The 22,702-nt window shown below is 42.6% G+C and overlaps 1 protein-coding gene across 8 annotated transcripts in view; it reads left to right on the forward strand.

Moving 5' to 3' along the window:
* LOC137212386 (phosphatidylcholine transfer protein-like) overlaps positions 1–18,333 on the forward strand; it is an 86,509-nt gene extending 68,176 nt beyond the window's left edge. For 2 of the 8 annotated variants that reach the window (XR_010937482.1, XM_067715728.1), the window contains 5 exons: positions 10,125–10,236; positions 12,970–13,049; positions 15,532–15,644; positions 16,584–16,651; positions 17,635–18,333. Coding sequence is in view for 7 of the 8 variants with exons in the window: in XM_067715728.1 (XP_067571829.1) it covers positions 10,125–10,236; positions 12,970–13,049; positions 15,532–15,644; positions 16,584–16,651; positions 17,635–17,700 (439 nt within the window). In the remaining variant the exon portion in view is untranslated. Of the gene's footprint in view, positions 1–10,124; positions 10,237–12,969; positions 13,137–15,531; positions 15,645–16,583 lie in introns of all 8 variants that reach the window. The other 6 variants (XM_067715726.1, XM_067715727.1, XM_067715729.1 and 3 more) reach the window with 4 other exon arrangements.
* The last annotated feature ends 4,369 nt before the right edge of the window (positions 18,334–22,702 follow it).

Genomic DNA, 22,702 nt, shown 5'->3' on the forward strand with positions numbered 1-22,702 from the left:
CACATTAAAAGGGACGGAGTTTCAAGATGGCAGAAGAGTAAGACATGGAGATCACCTTTCTCCCCACAATACATCAGAAATACATCTACATGTGGAATAACTCCTACAGAACACCTACTGAATGCTGGCAGAAAACCGGAGACCCCCCAAAAGGCAAGAAAATCCCCACGTACCTGGGTAGGGCAAAAGAAAAAAGAAAAAACAGAGACAAAAGAATAGGGATGGGACGTGCACCAGTGGGAGGGAGCTGTGAAGGAGGAAAGCTTTCCACACAGTAGGAAGGTCCTTCACGGGCAGAGACTGTGGGGGGGCAGAGGGGGGAAACTTTGGAGCCATGGAGGAGACTTCAGCAACAGGGGTGCGGAGGGCGAAGCGAAGATTCCCACACAGAGGATCAGTGCCGGCCAGCACTCATCAGCCCACGAGGCTTGTCTGCTCACCCACCTGGGGCTGGCGGGGGCTGGGGGCTGAGGATCCGGCTTTGGAGATCCCAGGGCTAGGACTGGGGTTGTCTGCGTGAACACAGCCTGAAGGAGCTAGTGTGCCACAACTAGCAGGGAGGGAGTCCAGGAAAAAGTCTGGAGCTGCCGAAGAGGCAAGAGACTTTTTCTTGCCTCTTTGTTTCCTGATGCACAAGGAGAAGGGATTAAGAGCACTGCTTAAATGAGCTCCAGAGATGGGCACGAGCCGCGGCTATCAGTGTGGACCCCTGATATTGGCATTAGATGCAAAGGCTGCTGCTGCAGCCACCAAGAAGCTTGTGTGCAAGCATAGGTCACTATCCACACCTCCCCTCCCATGAGCCTGTGCAGCCCGCCACTGCCTGGGTCCCATGATCCAGGGACAACTTCCTCGGGAGAACACACAGCGCACCTCAGGCTGGTGCAACGTCATGCTGGCCTCTGTCACCACAGGCTTGCTCCACACCCTGTACCCCTCCCTCTCCCTGGCCTGAGTGAGCCAGAGCCCCCGAATCAGCTGCTTCTGTAACCCCATCCTGTCTGAGGGAAGAATAGACACCCTCAGGCAACCTATACACAGAGGCAAATCCAAATCCAAAGCTGAACCCCAGGAGCTGTGCAAACACAGAAGAGAAAGGGAAATTTCTCCCATGAGCCTCAAGAGCAGCGAATTAAATCTCCACATTCAACCTGATGTACCCTGCATCTGTGGAATACCTGAATAGACAACAAATCATCCCAAACTGACGAGGTGAACATTGGGAACAATGATACATATATATATATATTTTTTCCCCTTTTTCTCTTTTTGTGAGTGTGTATGTGTATTCTTCTGTGTGTGATGTTGTCTGTAGAGCTTTGCTTTTACCATTTGTCCTAGGGTTCTGTCTGTCCGTTTTTGTTTTTTTCTCTTTTTGTATAGTTTTTAGCACTTGTTATCATTGGTGGATTTGTTTTTTGGTTTGGCTGCTCTCTTCTTTATTTTTTTTAATTACTTAAAAAAATTAATAATTTTTTTATTTTAATAACTTTATTTTATCATCTTCTTTCTTTCTTTCTTTTCTCCCTTTTATTCTGAGCTGTGTAGATGACAGGCTCTTGGGGCTCCAGCCAGGCATCAGGGCTGTGCCTCTGAGGTGGAGAGCCAAGTTCAGAACACTAACTCAGCTCCATATAATATCAAATGGCGAAAATCTCCCAGAGATCTCCATCTCAACACCAAGACCCAGCTCCACTCAGTGACCAGCAAGCTACAGTGCTGGACACCCTATACCAAACAACTAGCAAGACAAGAACACAACCCCATCTGTTACCAGAGAGGGTGCCTAAAATCATAATAAGGCCACAGACACCTCAAAACACACCACCAGACGTGAACCAGCCCACCAGAAAGACAAGATCCAGGCTCATCCACCAGAGCACAGGCACTAGTCCCCTCAACCAGGAAACCTACACAACCCACTGAACTAACCTTAGCCACTGGGGACAGACACGAAAAACAATGGGCACTATGAACACACAGCTTCTGAAAAGGAGACCCCAAACACAGTAAGTCAAGCAAAATGAGAAGACAGAGAAACACACAACAGATGAAAGAACAAGGCAAAAACCAACCAGACCTGACAAATGAAGGGAAAATAGGTGGTCTATGTGAAAAAGAATTCAGAAAAATGATACTAAAGATGGTCCAAAATCTTGGAAATAGAATGAAGAAAATACAAGAAACGTTTAACAGGGAACTGGAAGAACTAAAGAGCAAACAAACAATGATGAACAACACAATAAATGATATTAAAATTTCTCTAGAAGGGATCAATAGCAGAATAACTGAGGGAGAAAAATGGATAAGTGACCTGCAAGATAAAATAGTGGAAATAACTACTACAGAGCAGAATACAGAAAAACGAATGCAAAGAATTGAGGACAGTATCAGAGACTTTTGGGACAATATTAAATGCACCAGCATTCGAATTATAGGGGTCCCAGAAGAAGAAGAGAAAAAGAAAGTGACTGAGAACATATTTGAAGAGATTATAATTGAAAACTTCCCTAAGATGGGAAAGGAAATAGTTAATCAAGTCCAGGAAGCACAGAGAGGCCCATACAGGATGAATCTAAGGAGAAACACGCCAAGACACATATTAATCAAACTATCAAAAATTAAATGCATAGAAAAAATATTAAAAGCAGCAAGGGAAAAAATACAAATAACTCACAAGAGAATCCCCATAAGGTTAACAGCTGATCTTAAAGCAGAAACTGTGCAACCCAGAAGGGAGTGGCAGGAAATACATAAAGTGATGAAGGAGAAAAACCTACAACCAAGATTACTCTATCCAGCAAGGATTTCATTCAGATTTGACAGAGAAATTAAAACCTTTACAGACAAGCAAAAGCTAAGAGAATTCAGAACCACCAAACCAGCTTTACAACAAATGCTAAAGGAACTTCTCTAGGCAAGAAACACAAGAGAAGGAAAAGACCTACAATAACAAACCCCAAACAATTAAGAAAATGGAAATAGGAACATACATATCGATAATTACCTTAAATGTAAATGGATTAAATGCTCCCAGCAAAAGACACAGACTGGCTGAATGGATACAAAAACAAGACCTGTGTATATGCTGTCTACAAGAGACCCACTTCAGACCTAGGGACACATACAGACTGAAAGTGAGGAGATGGAAAAAGATATTCCATGCAAGTGGAAATCAAAAGAAAGCTGGAGTAGCAATTCTCATATCAGAGAAAATAGACTTTTATACAGAGACTATTACAAGAGACAAAGAAGGATACTACATAATGATGAAGGGATCAATCCAAGAAGAAGATATAACAATTGTAAATATTTATGCACCCAACATAGGGTCGCCTCAGTACATGAGGCAAATACTAACAGCCATAAAAGGGGAAATCGACAGTAACACAATCATAGTAGGGAACTTTGACAGCCCGCTTTCGCCAATGTACAGATCATCCAAAATGAAAATAAATAAGGAAACACAAGCTTTAAACGATACATTAAACAAGATGGGCTTAATTGATCTTTATAGGACATTCCATCCAAAAACAAAAGAATATAAATTCTTCTCAAGTGATCATGGAACATTCTCCATGATAGATTATATCCCGGGTCACAAATCAAGCCTTGGTAAATTTAATAAAATTGAAATCGTATCAAGTACCTTTTCTGACCACAACACCATGAGACTAGATATCAATTACAGGAAGAAATATGTAAAATATTCAAACACATGGAGGCTAAACAATACACTACTTAATAACCAAGAGATCACTGCAGAAATCAAAGAGGAAATCAAAAAATACCTAGAAACAAATGACAATGGAAACACGATGACCCAAAACCTATGGGATGCAGCAAAAGCAGTTCTAAGAGGGAAGTTTATAGCAATACAGTCCTACCTTAAGAAACAAGAAACACCTCAAATAAACAACCTAACCTTACATCTAAAGCAATTAGAGAAAGAAGAACAAAAAACCCCGAAGTTAGCAGAAGCAAAGAAATCATAAAGATCAGATGAGAAATACATGAAAAAAAACAAAGAAAACAAAAGCAAAGATCAATAAAACTAAAAGCTGGTTCTTTGAGAAGATAAATAAAATTGATAAACCATTAGCCAGACTCATCAAGAAAAAAAGGGAGAAGACTCAAATCAATAGAATGAGAAATAAAAAAGGGGAAGTAACAATTGAAACTGCAGAAATACAAAGGATCATGAGAGATTACTACAAGCAACTATATGCCAAAAAAATGGACAGCTGGGAAGAAATGGACAAATTCTTAGAAAAGCACAACCTTCCAAGACTGAACCAGGAAGAAATAGAAAATATGAAAAGACAAATCTCAAGCACTGAAATTGAAACTGTGATGAAAAATCTTCCAACAAACAAAAGCCCAGGACCAGATGGCTTCACAGGCGAATTCTATCAAACATTTAGAGAAGCGCTAACACCTATCCTTTTCAAACTCTTCCAAAATGTAGCCAAGGGAGGAACACTCCAAAACTCATTTGAAGAGGCCACCATCACCCTGATACCAAAACCAGACAAAGATGTCACAAAGAAAGAAAACTACAGGCCAATATCACTGCGGAACATAGATGCAAAAATCCTCAGCAAAATACTAGCAAACAGAATCCAACAACACATTAAAAGGATCATACACCATGATCAAGTAAGTGGGCTTTATTCCAAGAATGCAAGGATTCTTCCATATATGCAAATCAATCAATGTGATACACCATATTAACAAATTGAAGGAGAAAAAAACATATGATAATCTCGATAGATGCAGAAACAGCTTTCGACAAAATTCAACACCAATTTATGGTAAAAACCCTCCACAAAGTAGGCAAAGAGGGAACTTTCTGAAACAGTATAAAGGCTGTATATGACAAGCCCACAGCCAACATCGTCCTCAATGGTGAAAAACTAAAACCATTCCCCCTAAGATCAGGAGCAAGACATGGTTGCCCATTCCCACCACTATTATTTAACATAGTTTTGGAAGTTTTAGCAACAGCAATCACAGAAGAAAACAAATCGGAAACAAATCGGAAAAGAAGAAGTAAAGCTGTCACTGTTTGCAGATGACATGATAATATACATAGAGAATCCTAAAGAGGCTACCAGAAAACTACTAGAGCTAATCAATGAATTTCATAAAGTAGCAGGAAACAAAATTAGTGCACAGAAATCTCTTGCATTCCTATACACTAATGATGAAAAATCTGAAATGAAATTAAGAAAACACTCCCAGTAACCATTGCAGCAAAAAGAATAAAATATCTAGGAAAAAATCTACCTAAGGAGACAAAAGACCTGTATGCATAAAACTATAAGACACTCATGAAAGAAATTAAAGATGATACAAATAGATGGAGAGATATACCATGTCCTTGGATTTTAAGAATCAACAGTGTGAAAATGACTATACTACCCAAAGCAATCTACAGATTCAATGCATTCCCTACCAAACTACCACTGGCATTTTTCACAGAACTAGAACAAAAAATTTCATAATTTGTATGGAAACACAAAGGACCCCAAATGCCAAAGCCATCTTGAGAAAGAAAAATGGAGCTGGAGGAATCAGGCTCCCTGACTTCAGACTATACTACAAAGTTACAGTAATCAAGATACTGTGGTACTGCCACAGAAACAGAAATATAGATCAATGGAACAGGACAGAAAGCCCAGAGATGAACCCATGCACATATGTTCAGCTTATCTTTGATAAAGGAGGCAGGAATATACAATGGAGAAAAGACAGACTCTTCAATAAGTGGTGCTGGGAAAACTGGACAGCTACATGTAAAAGAATGAAATTAGAACACTCTCTAACACCATACACAAAAATAAACTCAAAATGGATTACAGACATAAATATAAGGCCAGACACTATAAAACTCTTAGAGGAAAACATAGGCAGAACACTCTATGACATAAATCACAGCAAGATCCTTTTTGACCCACCTCCCAGAGAATGGAAATAAAAACAGAAATAAACAAATGGGACCTAATGAAATTTAAAAGCTGTTGCACAGCAAAGGAAACCATAAACAAGACCAAAAGACAACCCTCAGAATGGGAGAAAATATTTGCAAATGAATCAACTGACAAAGGATTAATCTCCAAAATTTACAAGCAGCTTATGTAGCTCAATATCAAATAACAAACAGCCCAATCCAAAAATGGGCAGAAGACCTAAATAGACATTTCTCCAAAGAAGATATACAGACTGCCAACAAACACATGAAAGAATGCTCAACATCATTAATCATTAGAGAAATGCAAATCAAAACTACAATGAGATATCATCTCACACCGGTCACAATGGCCATCATCAAAAAATCTAGAAACAATAAATGCTGGAGAGGGTGTGGAGAAAAGGGAACCCTCTTGCACTGTTGGTGGGAATGTAAATTGATACAGCCACTATGGAGAACAGTATGGAGGTTCCATAAAAACTAAAAATAGAACTACCATAAGACCCAGCAATCCCACTACTGGGCATATAGCCTGAGAAAACCATAATTCAAAAAGAGTCATGTACCAAAATATTCATTGCAGGTCTATTTCCAATAGCCTGGACATGGTAGCAACCTAAGTGTCCATCATTGGATGAATGGATAAAGAAGATGTGGCACATATATACAATGGAATATTACTCAGCCATAAAAAGAAGGGAAATTGAGTTATTTGTAGTGAGGTGGATGGACCTAGAGTCTGTCATACATAGTGAAGTAAGTCAGAAAGAGAAAAACAAATACCGTATGCTAACACATATATATGGACTCTAAAAAACTAAAAGCAAAAAATGGTCATGAAGAACCTAGGGGCAATACTAGACGCAGACCTACTAGAGAATGGACTTGAGGACACGGGGAGGGGGAAGGTAAGCTGGCACAAAGTGAAACAGTGGCATGGAGATATATACACTACCAAATGTAAAATAGATAGCTAGTGGGAAGCAGCTGCATAGCAAAGGGAGATGAGCTCGGTGCTTTGTGACCACTTAGAGGGGTGGGATAGGGAGGTTGGGAGGGAGGGAGACGCAAGAGGGAAGAGATATGGGGATATATGTATATGTATAACTGATTCACTTTGTTATAAAGCAGAAACTAACACACCATTGTAAAGCAATTATACTCCAATAAAGATATTTTAAAAATAAAAAGAAAAGAAAAAAAATTAAAAGTCCCAGGCTGAAATTCAAACAGTGGTATTCACATGGATTCTCCCTTTCTTACAAAAGTATATTCATTTGCATAGTTTCCATGAAGGGTAAAATAGCCTCCCAAAATAGTGTCAGGGAGTGGTGAGCTTCTGTCTCCCACTGGAGAGCCTGCTAGAGCTCTCCTCCTGCCCTTAGGTGGTGGTTTTGATATTAAAGGCAGGGTGAAAGACCAGGCAAGAGCCATCCTCCATGTGGCCCAGTTCAGTCCCCGGCTCACGCAGGTATTGGTATGGTGTTATGTCTAAAGATCCAGAATGACCAATTCCTTCATTCCTCGAAGTGAGTTTACCAATGGTCCCTATCTCATATTACCATTGGGTAGATGAAGTGGGATGACCCCTGTAAAGCACTCTGCCCAGGGCCTGGTATTTAGTAAGCACTCAATAAGCGTTAGCTATCAGTGTTATCTTACCTAGCTCTCTGTAGTCCTTCAGGATTAAACCTGCCATCTGATTTTGGAGAGACCTCAAATATTAAATCAGATTTAGTCAGCTGTCTTTCTTCATACAGTCTTGGTACACACAGCCCAGTGGCACCTGCATCTTTGACACCTGCCATTTGGAGTGATTCTCCTCAGTGAAAAATGCTTACTTTTCATACCATCTGAGCCTGTTACTTGCCACAGAGTGTGGGAGTTGGACAGCTTCCACAATCATAGACTGGGGAGGCTTCCTGGCCCCTGAGAAATGGAAATGACCTCCTCTATGAGAAGCAAAGAAAATTCAGTGCCCACTCGAGGTGCATTTACAGGATTAGAGAGATGTGATTCATCAAGGCTGTCTTGTAGTTAGTGACGTAAATGCAGATAAACACTATAATTGAAGAGAAAGAGTACTGTTTTTCTTTTCTGCAATATTACAGGACTGAGGTCACTAAGGGCTGAAACTATATTCAGAGGGATGGGAACCAGGTCCAGAAAACTGTCTTAATTCATCCAGGTAACCAAAAGTAACTCATTTGAAGTTAGGGAGATCATTATCTTTATACATAATTATCCCTTTTTCTCAGTATGTGTAGAAAATGGGGACCCACTATTCCTGAACAGAAGCTAATTGTCTCTCTCCTAAGGCATTAAAATATGTGTGGGTGTAGATGTGTGGAGTGTACAATCCCTCACTCTCTCCCCATCTGTGAGCTTGAGGGGAGGAGACAGGAATGGAGGGAGTTGTTTCTCTTGAGTCCTGCCCTTCCTATGGGGCATCCATGGCACAGCACGTAAGGGGGTCACACCTACCAGCTTGTCATTTGCTGGTTGGAAACCCTTGGTATAAAGCCACATACTTTTAGAGCTGAAACATCTTTATGAATTCAGTTTCAATTTTACCTTCCATTTCCTGCCAGGTACTTTCATATACATCTGAGATTCCTAAACTGGGATATGCTTATCCCTGGGTTATGCCACCTGAGTCAGGAGACCATTGAAGCCTCTGGATCTCTAGAAAGATGCCCCATGTCTAGCCAATAAGATTCTGTTAGCACATGGCAGTATGAGCACACCTAAAAGCTTCACTTTTGTTGGTTTTGTTTGCTTTTGTGCTGAAATTAATCTAAGAGTCATTGGTTTAGTCTTAACAGTAGAGCCTTTAAGCAAGGTGAGGGTCAGGAATTGTTAGCTGCCATTATATGGAGAGTAAGGTGTGTAGTGTCACCACCTCAAGCCCAGAACCCTCACAGAATAAGGCTTAACATGAAAAGGGAAAATCTCTTGTACTTAGGAATCTAGAAAGTATATTTTTCTGAGTAAAAGAGACTAGTATGATTTGAACCTGGTGTTTCTTCCTCCTTTCATTCTTTTGTATACAAGTTGTTTACAGAAAAAAGAAGCAGCTGGTGAAAACTTCTGTCTTGGAATTGGTAAAACGATGTGTTGGGTTTCATTATGCCCCATGTGTATCTAAAACAGTAGTCTGAACCCTGAATGCTAGCTGCCTAGATGACACCCCCACATGGATGTTTAATAAGCACCTGAGACTCAACTTGCCCAAGGTAGAACTCTTGGTTACCACACATCCCAAAAATGGATCTCCCATCTACCTGGTTGTTCAGGAAAGGTTCCTAGAGTTATCTTCAATTCTTCGCTTTCTGTCTCCCCACGCCAGTCTGTCAGCATTCCTTTTGACATTACTTCTAAAATGTGTCCCTAACTCACCGACTTCTCCCCATCACTGTTGTTACCTCCCTGTCCAATCACCATCATATCTTATCTGCACAATTGCCCTGGTCTTCTAACCTACCTCCTTGCTCCCTTATGATCTATTTTCTATAAAGCAGAAAGAATCACCTTTTAAAAAGTCATTCTCCTGTTTAAAGTCATTCATTGGTTTTCCATAGCAGTTAGAATAAATTTTTTACATCTTTATCCTGGCTTACAAAGCCCTTTGGGCATGGCCTCTACTACCTCTCTGACCTCAGCCCCTACCACTCTCCCCCAACACAGTTCTCTGGACTCCCTGACTTTCTTTTCTGTGAATAAAGCCATCCATCTACTTTAGGACCCCCTCCCAACAAGGAATGGGCTTTCCTCATCTTCCCATGGCTGGATCCTTCTAATATTTAGACCAAACTGTTCTGATACATATTACCCCTCATAGAGGCCATTCCCGACCACCTGACAGTATTAAACCCCTGCCCTCCAAACCCAGGCACCATTTACCACATAACCCTCTTTTATCCTACTTGAATTACCTGGATAGTATTTAGTGCTGTCACCACCACCAAAGCCTAAGGCCAAATATAAGACCCATGAGAGCAGTAGTCTCATCTGTTTTTTCACCATTGTGTCACCAAAACCACAGAGGAGGTGCTCAATAGTGGTGCTGCGTGAACAGCTGTTTCTTCATATGTTGTGTAATCTCAGCTTGGGAATCAATGGATTGTTTCTGCCTGCTCTGTTTTTACAGCCAACTGGACATTATAAGGCCTTTGGTGTTCTGGATGATTTCCCACCGGATCTACTTGCAGATGTCTCTATGGACTTCAACTATAGGAAAGAGTGGGACGAATTTGTTAAAGGTGAGTGACACCTACAATTTTTAAAATCAGTTATAGAGTAGAATCTATTGGTATTTACTCTAGCCAATAGAAAGCAATAGGCTTAATTTCTACAGTGTTACATTTCATTTTAAATTTTGGCTTAAATATCTGGAGTTCTGGGCTGAAATGTGACTTGCTCCTTGCATATTCTTAGATTTACTCACCAGTTTGCTCTGAGGGCTACTTAGCTCTTACTGTAAGTTCATTGTCATCTCATGCACCTGGGTGGCCATGGAAGTCTTCTTGGAGGAGGTGGTGTCCAAACTTTGTTTTAGAAGTTGAATCAGAATTTTACAGACTTGACACATGTGGGGAGGTGAGAGGGTGAGGGGGTGAGTGGTATAAGGACATTCCAGACCCAGGGAACAATATGACTAAAGTGTGGAAGGCATGAAACAACATGGAATGTTAAAAAACTGTGATCAGGGGCTTCCCTGGTGGCGCAGTGGTTGAGAGTCCGCCTGCCGATGCAGGGGACACAGGTTCGTGCCCCGGTCTGGGATGATCCCACATGCCGCGGAGTGGCTAGGCCTGTAAGCCGTGGCCACTGAGCCTGTGCATCCGGAGCCTGTGCTCCGCAACGGGAGAGGCCACAATAGCGAGAGGCCCGCGTACCGCAAAAAAAAAAAAACACAAAAAAACAAAAGAAACAAAAAAACTGTGATCAGTTTGGTGCTGTTGAGTTGCTGGGGTAGCAGAATCTGGAACTAGAGTGGGAGGAGGGTCCAGAGCCCCAAGGGCCTAGGCTGGCCACTCAGCTACACTTCTTAGATTTTCCCTAGAAGTGATGGAGCGTTATGAGAGGCATTAGATAGGGGCTCTTCCTGCCACTTAGAGTGGGGAGCGGACTCTGCCATCCCAGTCACAGTGGAATAGGTACGCAGCAGCTAGCCCAGGGACACAGAAACTCTGACAGACGCTTGCTGTGGTCGGGACTCTTGGTTGCAAGTAACCAAGCACTAACAAATGCCAGTGTAAGAAAAGGAAAAAGTGTTTTTGGTTCATGACACTGAAAATCCATGGGTGTCTGGCTTCCAGGACAGCTGCATCCAATACTTCATTTCCAGCTTGACTCTGTTTTCTTCTGTGTTGACCTCATTCTCAGGCCTCATTCTCAGGCAGATTCTTGTGTCATGGCAGAGATGCCATGCAGGCATCTAACCATGTACATAACATATCTAACCATGTACATAACCCCAGAGGAATAGGAACTTTCCTACTGATGCAGCCAGAGTCCCAAGGTTGGCTTTCGTAGCCTCAACATGGATCATATATTTACTTCCTGGGGACGTTTATCATGGTTTTGGGTCACTTAGTGTTTTCAAATACCCTTCCTATCTAGAGGGAATTGTGATGCCACCTATTCAAGGGAGAAGCCAGACATTCTCTGTCCACCTCCCTAGCAGCCAGGTTCAGGTCGTGTGCTGTAGACATTGGCAGAGCCTCTGATGTGTGGTACTTGGCATCAGCAGTCCACACTATGGAGTACGGTCCAGAGACAGCAGTAGTTTGGCTTCTCTGGAGCCATCCTGAGGTTCTAACCTAACTCTGGTCCTCCTAGATCTTCTGCAAGCTACCTGAGAGCCTTTACTAAACCACTTTTTGGGCTAAACTTGCTAGAGTGGCAAGCCAAGAGTGTCTACAAGTGCCTTCCCTAAACTAATCACTGTGGCCATGTCTGGCTCAATTTCCCAGCCCTGAAATTAATGCTGAGTCAGTCCTGCATAAACCACATAGTGGAGAAGTAGGCGAAGGGTGATGCCTTGGAGAAGAATGAGATGCTGGTCCAAGAAGGGGAGAGTCAAAGCTGAGCAGGAGAAAGCAACAGATGTCCACTCCTTCCCTTCCTTTCAAGGGCATCTTCAGCCTCTTGTACCAATGGGCTGGCAAGCTCTTTACCCCGTGGTCTGCTTCTAATAGACTTTTTTTTCAAAAGCTAAATTAATTAACACATTTCCACAGTCAGCATCTCCTTAAGGGGCTCTCTTGGTTACTTCAGCAGCCTTAGCTTGGCTCCTTCCCTAAATGGTTAGTTATAAGCTTCCCACACAGCTAGGGGGGCAGAGGCTGCGCACTTCTTAGAATTTCTTTGCTATCACCCTTTGAGAGCTAATGTTATTTGCATTCAGTAGGATGGTGGATATTAAGGAGATTTGGTCCCTATAGCTGTGATATAATGTAACATGGGAGAAAGGCAAGAAACTTAGGGTTAGCACGGTTAAGCCACTTTCTAGCTGTTTAGGAAGGACACTGCCTTCTCTGGAATATTTTTTTCCCAACTGAACACACTAGGCTGGGTGGCTCAGTCTCAGGACACCTGTAATATATAGAGAAGTCTAAAGAGGGGCATAAGGACACAACAGTAAAACTATTGGTACTCTAGTGACATCTGGTGGTTTCTCTGATTTTTAAACCTGAAAATTTATTTTTTAATGCCTAACTTTATTTCACTGCAGTTTACTTGAGAGTGTTGTTTGTGCTATATGATGAACAACTTTTGTTGTGTTCTTTTATTTTTACTGTGTTTTTATATCTGCTAGACACTGTCCCTGGGCAACAAGTTTTCAGTGGTGATGAATCTGTCTTTTTCTAGAATTCTGTGCCTTATAAGTCAGTGGTTTATCATTCTCTATGAGATCATCATATCAAAGCTTCTTGTTAATTGAAGCCACATAGGTTTCCAGATGCAGTAACTTCTTTTGTTCTCCTTAGAACTTTATGAAAGAGAATGCAGCAGAGAGGCAGTGGTCTACTGGGAAGTGGAGAGCCCTTCTCCCAAGTTCAACAGAGATGTATCCTTTCCAGAGAGGCACCATTACTCAGCTTTCAAAGTGTTTCTGTGCCCTGTGACCGTCACCCAATGGTGGTATGTCCAGCAGGTGTGGACAATATCGTCTTTGACTCTTGCAGAGGCATCTGCTAACAGCTGTTGCTTCCTGTGTGGCTTTCAGAGACCTCAGAGTGTGATTTCCACGTGCAGCATCTGTAATTGTAGTCATGGGAAGGCAGATAATACCTTCCTGAGAAATTTTCTAGGGATTGAAATTGTTGGGACACAGAACTGGGGACCTGAAAGCAACTTTTCATAAAGAGTATTCAATACACTCTCTCAATCTATAGTGGAGGAAGTAGGAACCCAGAGATGCAATGTGACAGAGGCGCACACTCAGGTGGTTAGCAGCAGACTGGAGGCTGGGACTCAGGCTCCACATTTCCAGCTCCCTCCACCTTCCCTCCTCCTCAAATATTGGATCTGGACACTGTGTGTATGTTTCTTCCCCTCAGTTTCCTTGATTACGATATGAAGCAGTTGAATGGATGTGAGGAGTCTTAGCTGACACTCCAAGGCTCTATGAGGCCCCCTTAGGGCCAGCCTGGGGATGTTTGATGGACATTTGCTGGGGGGGCAGATGGGGTAGAGTATAGGCAGGGACCGGTGAGATTTCCACTCCACTGTTCTCTTCAATCTTAGCGTCTGAATGTTCTACACACTGAATTTCCATAAAGGATCCTTTTAACAAAGGATCTGTGGAATTAAAAAAGAAAAGCTTGGAAACCACTGAACTGGATGATCACCGGAATCTTTTCTAGCTCTAATATTCTGTAAGCCTGTATGTTCCTAAATAATTGTTCTTTAGATAGAGAAGGGGCATGGGGGTGGTTTGTGGGTATTATTTCTGTGTGTTTTGTGTGTATGTGTCTACCCTGGCTCAGCTAGATTACAGACTCCATAAGGGATTATTTTTGGCCAAGTTCCCACAGACTGCTAGATACAGGTGGTAGGTAATTCAAGATTGTGGTAGATTTTATGTGGTTTTCTCTCCTCCTTCCAGCAACTGTGCAGGGTAGGAGCCATCATCCCCATCAGTCAGGGAAGGAAACTGAGGCAAAGGGAAGTTCAGAGCCCTGCTCAGGTTCTCATCAGGTTCTCACCACTAGTGGGCGGCAGAGGGAGGCCTGGGCCCAGGTCCAGCTGTGACCAGAGTAGGTGATCTGGACCAGGGCAACACCACTCTCTGACCTCACAGGGACACTCCTGGGGGGTGTTCTCAGTGGACACTTGGGTCTGCTTGAAGTCTATTTCATTGGCTTTCCAATGCCACACAATCCCATAATGAGTTTCTTAGTCTTTGTATATACACATATGTCACATATATGCACAATAGACTATCTGCAGTTCCTGGGGGAGGGGCAGCCCACTGTGGGTGCTGTAGAGGCTCCGAGCTGGCCTGGGGCTGTGGCTGCGGCTATTGTAGTAAGTGTAACTGTGTTAAACTTAGAGTGAGTTTTTGGATTATTTTAGGCTTTAATTCCTTCTATTGTGAAATCTAAAATTCTGCCATTGAAAAGTTTAATGAACACATTAAGGAGCTGAACCCTGTACAGCCGTGAAAGTCTCACCAGGTTTTGGAGCCTGATCTGAGTTCAAATTCAGGTTACATCACTTCAGCTGGGTTATGGGACCTTTGGCAAGTTTCTTTACTTCTCAGAGCCTCAATTTTGTCATCGGTAAGATGGAGATACTTAATGGAGGATTCACAGGGACTTTCTCAGGATCAATACTGACGCTGCATGTTAAGCACATGACGTATGTACATGGTAAGGGCTCAGTAAGTGGTGACTCCTGTTGTTTCTCAGGATCGAATTATCTTCCCTATTATAGTACCATAGACATAGTGGTCATTCTGTGAGTATTTATTGAGATGAAAAGGCTTTGTTATTCTTGGTGACCCAGAACAAGTGAGGATCTCTGCCTACTAAATATTCAGGTATTCATGTGTCTTCTTGTGATCTCCAGGTGTAAGTAACCTTGCCTGACCATCCTCTGTGCATAGAGGTCAGTGACTGGGGCTTAGGGGGAGGACAGAGAGAAATGGCCCCATTGGGGCAGTGTGACGCCCCCTTCCCTGGGTAAGGACTGAGTCCCAGAAGAGTTGAGTAACTTACCCAGGATCACACAGCTGATAAGTTACCAATCCTCTGAAATCTCATTGCCATCTTGGAGAAAGGAGAAGTGGGTTCCCCACATAACTAAAAGCAGCAAGGAACCATTCACAGTTGGGTAACACATGCTCTCAAATGAGAACACCAGGTGGGAGGAGCCACAGTTTTGCAGAGCAAGTAGGCAGACAGGGCAGGAAGTGAAGTAACAGTGCAAGGGAGCAAATGCCAAGTGGAGGAACAGAATCATTTCCCTTTGCTTCTGGCTTGTGGGCTTTCCTTCTGCCCATCTGAAATGCTGGCCTCAATGCCATGCCTTAACTGGCGGTGTGGTACGTTTATGTGCATCAGTGGCGGGAGCTGGACTTTAAGGGTAGAAGATCCATGTGATCCTGGCCCAGAGCACCTCCATGCCGCAGTTTTCAGAGAAGTTGTGCGTGATCCAGGTGAGGCAGTTCAAACAGAGACTGGCGATCCAGAGCAATGGCAAGAGGGGGAGCAAAGGTAAAAAGGGGGCACGTGTTGGCGCACCAGCCAAGACCACCCATGTGAAGGCCAGGCTGACTGCAAGGCACATAAAATGCAGGATGCTTTATTCCCTGAGGTCAGGGACTGGGCACGGGTGCAAAAAAGCAAGGGAGACTCAATTCACCCCAGAAGCTTGGCTACAATGCAAGGTGGATGTTTAAATCTATCAATTCATTCTTTACCAACTCTTGCATTGTTCAGATGAAATCAGAACATCCAAGTGAACTAGAAGGTTTAGAAACTCAGTTCAGGCTGGTCCTGTCCATGCACATGCTGGCCAAGGCAGGGCAGGAGGGCTGGTGGGACCATCTCTGAGGAGGCAGCTCCTGCTCAGCAAAAACCCAGGGACTCAGAACCTGCCTGCCTTGAGTTCCAGCCTCTGGAGAGAGGCTGGGAGGGGTCCATGTGGCCACCTGCTGGACTGGAATCAGTGTGGCCTTAAGGCTGCAGCAAAATCTGAACTTAGTGGTGATGTGTGTTAGATCTGCCACCTTGGGCATGTCACCCCACTCTTCTGAGTCTCCATTTTATCATTTATAAACTGGGGTTCAATTTCATCAACTCCTTGGGATTGAGATGATTAATGAGAGAAATAATTAAATGAGAGATATATCCAAGTGTCTAGTACTTGTCAGGCATTTAATAAATAGCAGTAGAATGTTCTTTGGCTGTTTTCCAAAATGTTTATATGTAAGTCTCCCATAAGGCAAGGCAGAGGGGCGAGTCCACTTGAATTCCGTGTTACCTCCCTCCTTACCTTCTGGGCCTGGATATAAAGATGGAAGGTTTGCAGTGTTTGTACTGTATCTTTCTAATATTTTTCTTCCTTCTGAATTGTCCTTCTTTTCCCTCTCTAATTTTCATGTATTACCTTGATAACCTGGATTGCCCAGTTCCGAACTGGCTCTTTAAGTGGGCTGCCAAGGTGAGATCCCAGGAGGCAGGAGGGGAAGTGTGTTTGCCCAATGTCGACTTAATCTGTGGGGCTGTCAGCCTGAAGAGATGCACTGTCTTAGGCTTCGTGATGCTATTTTATGAAGCTACTCTGTTGAGTGACTATGGTTAGGACTGGGATTGCCAATACCCAGCACAGAGGTTGGGACAAAAGACAAATAATCTTTAGGAGGAATGCCAGCCCCTCCTTGCTTTGCCCCAAGACTCTACCAGGATCACTCTCTGGAACCTCCAGAGCAGTGGTACTCAGATCACTAGGGACTGCCAATGACCTGGAATCATGGCGACCATTCTGTCTGCTTTGTAAGGTCCTACTTACTGGCTGGAAGGCTCACCAATTCCCTGAGAGAGTGGAAAAGCACATAGGCTTTGAGTCAAACATCATATATTGAATTCTGGCCCTGCTTCTGACTGGGTAATCTAGGGAAGCCATCAATTTTTTCCCTTTTAAAAATGGAGATGGATATTCTCACCCTGTAGAGAAGGAGTAAATAGAACTATGTTTGGTGAAAGTCTTGGGCAATGTTCAATACTGATTAGAGGATGACATATCCTGCCCCTTGCCCCCAGTCCTTACCATTTTCTAAATCTGTAAAGCAAGTCCTTTCTCTCATTTCTTTGGAAGAATCCCACAGCTCAAGCCAATCTCATTTCCTGTTTTTAACTTTTTCTTTTCCAAAAATGGTGTCTTAAAAATATCTTAGATTTTTACTAGCAAAAACCAAAATATACAACAAGGTCTTATAACAGTGGCCCCTACCATCCAGCCTTACCTGTGCCCTGCATCTTACCTTTTGTCAATATCTATAGCAACATTCTGTTGAAATCTTGTCAGGGGCCCTATAGTCATATGTATTATTCCCAAAGCCATCTTCCTTTACCTTTGCCACATCCCAAAGAATCAGGAGTAATCACTGTGAGGACATAGAAGTGATAGTCTTCTTTCCTTTGCAGAAAGGATTTCCTACCTACTTGAAAAACATGGTGAATACCTGTGATAACTATCCCAGGAGATCCTAAGAGAGAAAATTGGGAGCTCTGTGTCCATGGAATGATGTCTCCGGAAGTGCCACAACTACTGATGCTCAGCCTGCCTTTCCCTTTTCAGTCCTCAGAGGCCTGCTTCACACTCTCCATCACCTTATCCCCAAGCATGTTTGCCTGACTCCTGCCTTCCTTTCCCACTCTCCCCACCCCAGGACCCACTGCCTTCTTCCAATGTTGAATGTGGCTCAAATTAGGGAAACTTTGCTTGTTTATTTTTAAAAAAGGGAGTCCTCAGTAGGGAAAAAAGTCATTTCATTGTGCCATTCTTGAGGGGTCATGTGTGGAGGACTGGCAACACCACCTAAGACTGACTGATCCCAGCAAGCTGGCTCCTTCCCACATGTGAGTTCTTATAACCCAGGAGGGTGATTCCTTGCTGAAGTTGCTTTGCCTTCAGAGCTGACTCTCAGTGCACCCAGACTTGGAAGACTCATATCCATTTGCCTTATGCTTTGCTGACTTGATTTGCATGATTTGAGATGATAATCCACTGTCTCTCCCCATTCCTATTTGTGGAGGATCATGAGTTGTTTTGATATGAAACTATTTTGAAAAACATTGCAGGCCTGACCAAGCACACAGTGTGATAACATTTTTTTCTCATTATCCATGTCTGGGTTTTTCTTTTTCCCATGTGCCACTGGGGAAGTCTGTGCGTACCCCACTAGCTCAGCATTTTACTGGACACTGAGGCATCAAGATAGCTCTGGCAGTTACCAGAAGCAAATAAAATATTACTTTTTATTCAAAAGATAACAACTGAGTTTTACTTCAGTAACAGGTATGCGTGGTTTTTTTTTTACTTGTTTAGTTCTCTCCTGTTAGAATCTTTGTCTACATAGGGTTTGGCAGTCATCATGGGCTTGTTCTAGGTTCTCCATGTTCAAATTATTGCTAATCATTCCTGGCTATTCTTACTCTAAAAAATGATTCAAGGAGGAAAATTGTTCACCAGTAGTCACCTCAGCTGACATGTTGATGCCTGTGCTCTCCTGTGGCTGCTTTGCTCCCACCAGCACCTGAGGTGGCCAAGTTTAGTGAGAGGCAGAGATGGGATTCAGCCCTAAACAGTGGAATCTCAAGGTCTTACTCATGGACATGAACATAAAAAGGAATCTCAGGCTCACTTACATGCAAGGCCAGGTGTAGAGTAGTCTCAGGTAGAGAATGGTACAGGTGCTTAACTTGACATTAGGAATCAGCTCTGTTCTTCTTCAAGTTATCTTTGATATTAGACTGTGTTTGATTGCAGGATGGCTGCTAAGAGAAGAAAGTAGGCCTGCATCTTCCCAGGTTCATGCCAAGTCAAAAAAAGACAGCATTTCTTTCCAGTTGATCCCAAACTATCCCATGGTTCCCTCAAAACCATGTGGCAATCCCTGCCCCAGTCATTGTGATCACATGTATAGAATTATGCAAAAAAGTGAATACTTCATAAATTTACCATTAAAATATCACTATCAGTAATATAGCTGGAATTTTAGGTAAACTAAATCTAAATGTCTCATGTAATAAAGGTCATGTTGACATTTTATATATAGAGTCATTGAAACACAAGCACTAGGATTACAGTCTTTGAGCAAAGAACCAACATAAAATAATGTCATGCAACCCATACCTTTAAACACTGTTTGATAATCTGCTAAGAACACTGAGAATACTAAGAATTCTGAGTTTTTAGCTAAGGCAGTTTACAAAGTCACGTAGCTTGCTATAATTAGTAGAGTTAAGACCCTTTCACATTCACGCTTGCTAATTTGGAGAAAATAGTCCTACACAGCATTGATATATGAGATTACCTGGGAAACTGAGAACCTATGAGTCAATAGTAAATGCCAGAGGCCCAAAAAACATAGAACTGTTACTTTGGAGGTTGTGCTGAATTCTTCAAGTTCTGCCTCTCCACAGGGGCTGAAAGTATCATTGGAATTTGAAAGGTATAAATATATTATCATTATTCTAGCACTTTGTTTCACTTATTTCCCCATGTCTGTCTCTGAATAGACAATAAGATCTTTGTGGATAGAAACCCTTCTTTCACTTTTATTACTGCCCCCTAAGGGAATGTATCTTAGGCACTCAAATGAGTGCCTTTAATGATTTGGAGAAGATTGACCAAATGACACACACCCAGAAGGCTCAACCCATCCAAATATAGAGGTTTGAATTCATTACATTAAATATTACTTTAATGTTTAATAACTTAATTCAGTCCAAATTATTTCCCCAAGTCATTTTAGGGGTTCTGGATTCCTCAGGTTCCCATTGGTCTTTCCATGAGAGCACCAGGTCCTTTATTTGTTAAGGGGTGGCTTTGCTGGTGTGGCTATGGGTTATACTTCCATGTTATGGAAATGGCACTGTCTGACTGAGTTCCACTGTGATTAGTCAGGCTTTCAGGATTTTCATGATGAAAGTAGCATTACTGTTAGTGCTAACATTTTTCCACAGGCAAATTATTCACGCTGCATAACAGTTCAAAGTTAATGACAACCTTGGAACTGAGGAATTCCAGCAGAGGGTCACTTCCTTGAAAATGTTCCTATTTCACAATGAGGGTCCTGGCCTGGCTCCCTGACTGAGATTCCTCACCCAGAATCCCCACCTCTACTGCTTGCCCTTCAATCCTCCTGCTTCCCAGCTGGGTTTGAAAGAGAAAGAAAGCAGGCAGAGCCCCTTTGGTTCTCATGCTTTTGGTAGCACCACCCAGTCGGCTCAGAGAATTATCTTTAAAAGCTTTAAGATGTGTGTTCACGTCACAGATATTTCTTAATGATCTGGTGTCCATCTGGCAAGGGGACAGGTATGGCAGTTCCTGGGATGAGTGGGACAGGCTTGGGGTCTGCACTCAAGGAGCTTATCCAGTGAAGAAGACACAATGGACAAGCTGTTGAAAGGTGATGAGTTGTGAGAAAGGGCAAGTAGAGGGGGCTAGAATCTAAACCTGGGGGCACTAACCAAATTTGAGGGATCAGGGGAGTGCATGTTGGATTTGGCTGGATAAAGGTTGGAGAAGAAAACTTCCACATGGAAGCAACCATTTCCACAAAACCCCTCAGGCAGGAGAACCAGTCACATCTGAAGAACTACCAAAGGCCAGTAGGTCTGAGCAATGAAAATGAAGGAAGGCATCTCACATGTGGCTGAAGAAGGAGGCAGTGAGGCCGTGGGAGACCCTGAGAACTTCATACCCAGAAAACCAGTAAGCTTTGAAGGATTTTAGGCTGAACGGTGACCTGGTAAGACATATTCATTCCTAAAAGCAGCTCCTTTCCCCCATGGTTCTTCACCATCTCTAACATCCCTCCAACATGGCATGGGGGTGCTCTCCAAGGTGCTCTAAGCCTTGTCACTTTGAATCCTCCTCACTCTGAGGCAGCACTCTGAGTATCCCACACCCAAACCTAGTTTCCAAAGTGGAGCATCAGCCTCTGAAGTTTGACCAGAGATAAAGGGGAGCAGGGAACACCCATGGACACAGTCTCTGATGCTCCTGGCCCACACTATTATCAACATGCCCTTCAGTGTGACTGCATCATGCACCCTGTACGAGCAGAGCCACTGCAGGAGCCAGAAGTGGCAGAGAGAAAGGAAGGGCATACAAAATGTAATCAGGTCTGCCTCCCCAAAGTTTATGTTTCTACACTTCTCCCCAACTACAAGGAAGAATATATATATATATATATATATATATATATATATATACATATATATATATATATATTTTTTTTTTTTCTTGAGAACACAGAAGCACATTGTTTTCTGAGGTTCTCAGAATTTAGAACCAACAAAATAAGAGGACTTCATAAAATTATTTATATTGGTAATCTATTTATATATATTTTTGTGTATGTCTGCTTGGATACATATGATATATGCTCCATTTCATAAGATATAATAATGGAACAACAACTAGGCAGCATGTTATGTGAGTGACTTTGCAAGTTCTCTATATGATGTGCCAGGCTCAATGCTAGGCAGTGGAGTTCACAAAAGTGAACAAATTTTTCCCTTAGGGAATTAGCAGACTACAGAGGACATGGAATATGTGCCCAGTTTATAATGAAAGAATTAGATTACCACCTTATATACGGAAAATATGTAATATTTTAAGAGTCTCTGGCTAACTGCCCTTAAAAATAAGACCACAGGCCCCAGATGGAGTCACTTATGCTAAGCCCCACATCCAAAGCAAGACAGAATTACATACAGTTTCAGCTCTCCCAGAAATGGAATCTCAAACCAGTCAATCAGGAATTGTCTGATCAGCACTAGTTAATCTTGCTGATAGACCCCTGCCCTCTTCTAAAGGAAAGTAACTTTGCAATAACCAACCTACTTTTTTAAAATATAGCTTCCTGTTCTTGCTCCCTTCTGCCTATAAAGCTCTCTCATTTTGTACAGCACCCTGAAGCTCCTTTCTATCTGATAGGTTGTATGCTGCATGATTCAAATTGATTTTTAATATGTCTCAGTTTATCTTTTAACAGTTCTGGTGTCAGAAAAAGGAACTGAAGTAGGCCCTTGAAGACCCCCTGGAGCAAAAGGAACCAGACTTTTCTTTGACACTCCTCAATCTTGAGGAGAGCGGGTGCTGGTCAAGAAAAGGAATAATCGTTTGCGTAGAGGTTGATCATAAACTTGGCAGACAAGCTCAGTTTTAGTGGGACTTGGATTCAAGCCCCACTCCTGTTTCAACCTCCCTCAAATCTTTCAGGGAACAACAGGCCCACTGCTGTGGCTACTTCCTGCTGAAACGGGGCATAATCCTGCCTCAGTTTGGAGAATGGACACCAAATTGAAAATATTCTTGACTTCCAGGTCCTGGGATCTTGTATGATCAGGATCTCAATCCCTTGATCTGCCATTTTGGTGCAACAGGCCCAATAAGAAGTAGGAGGAGTGACAACCTGAACGTTAATGGACAAAATAGATCTCATTACCATATGAATTCAAGAGAATAAGCCTGAAACCT

This window comes from Pseudorca crassidens, chromosome 19, assembly GCF_039906515.1.
Source record: "Pseudorca crassidens isolate mPseCra1 chromosome 19, mPseCra1.hap1, whole genome shotgun sequence".
Taxonomy (NCBI): domain Eukaryota; kingdom Metazoa; phylum Chordata; class Mammalia; order Artiodactyla; family Delphinidae; genus Pseudorca; species Pseudorca crassidens.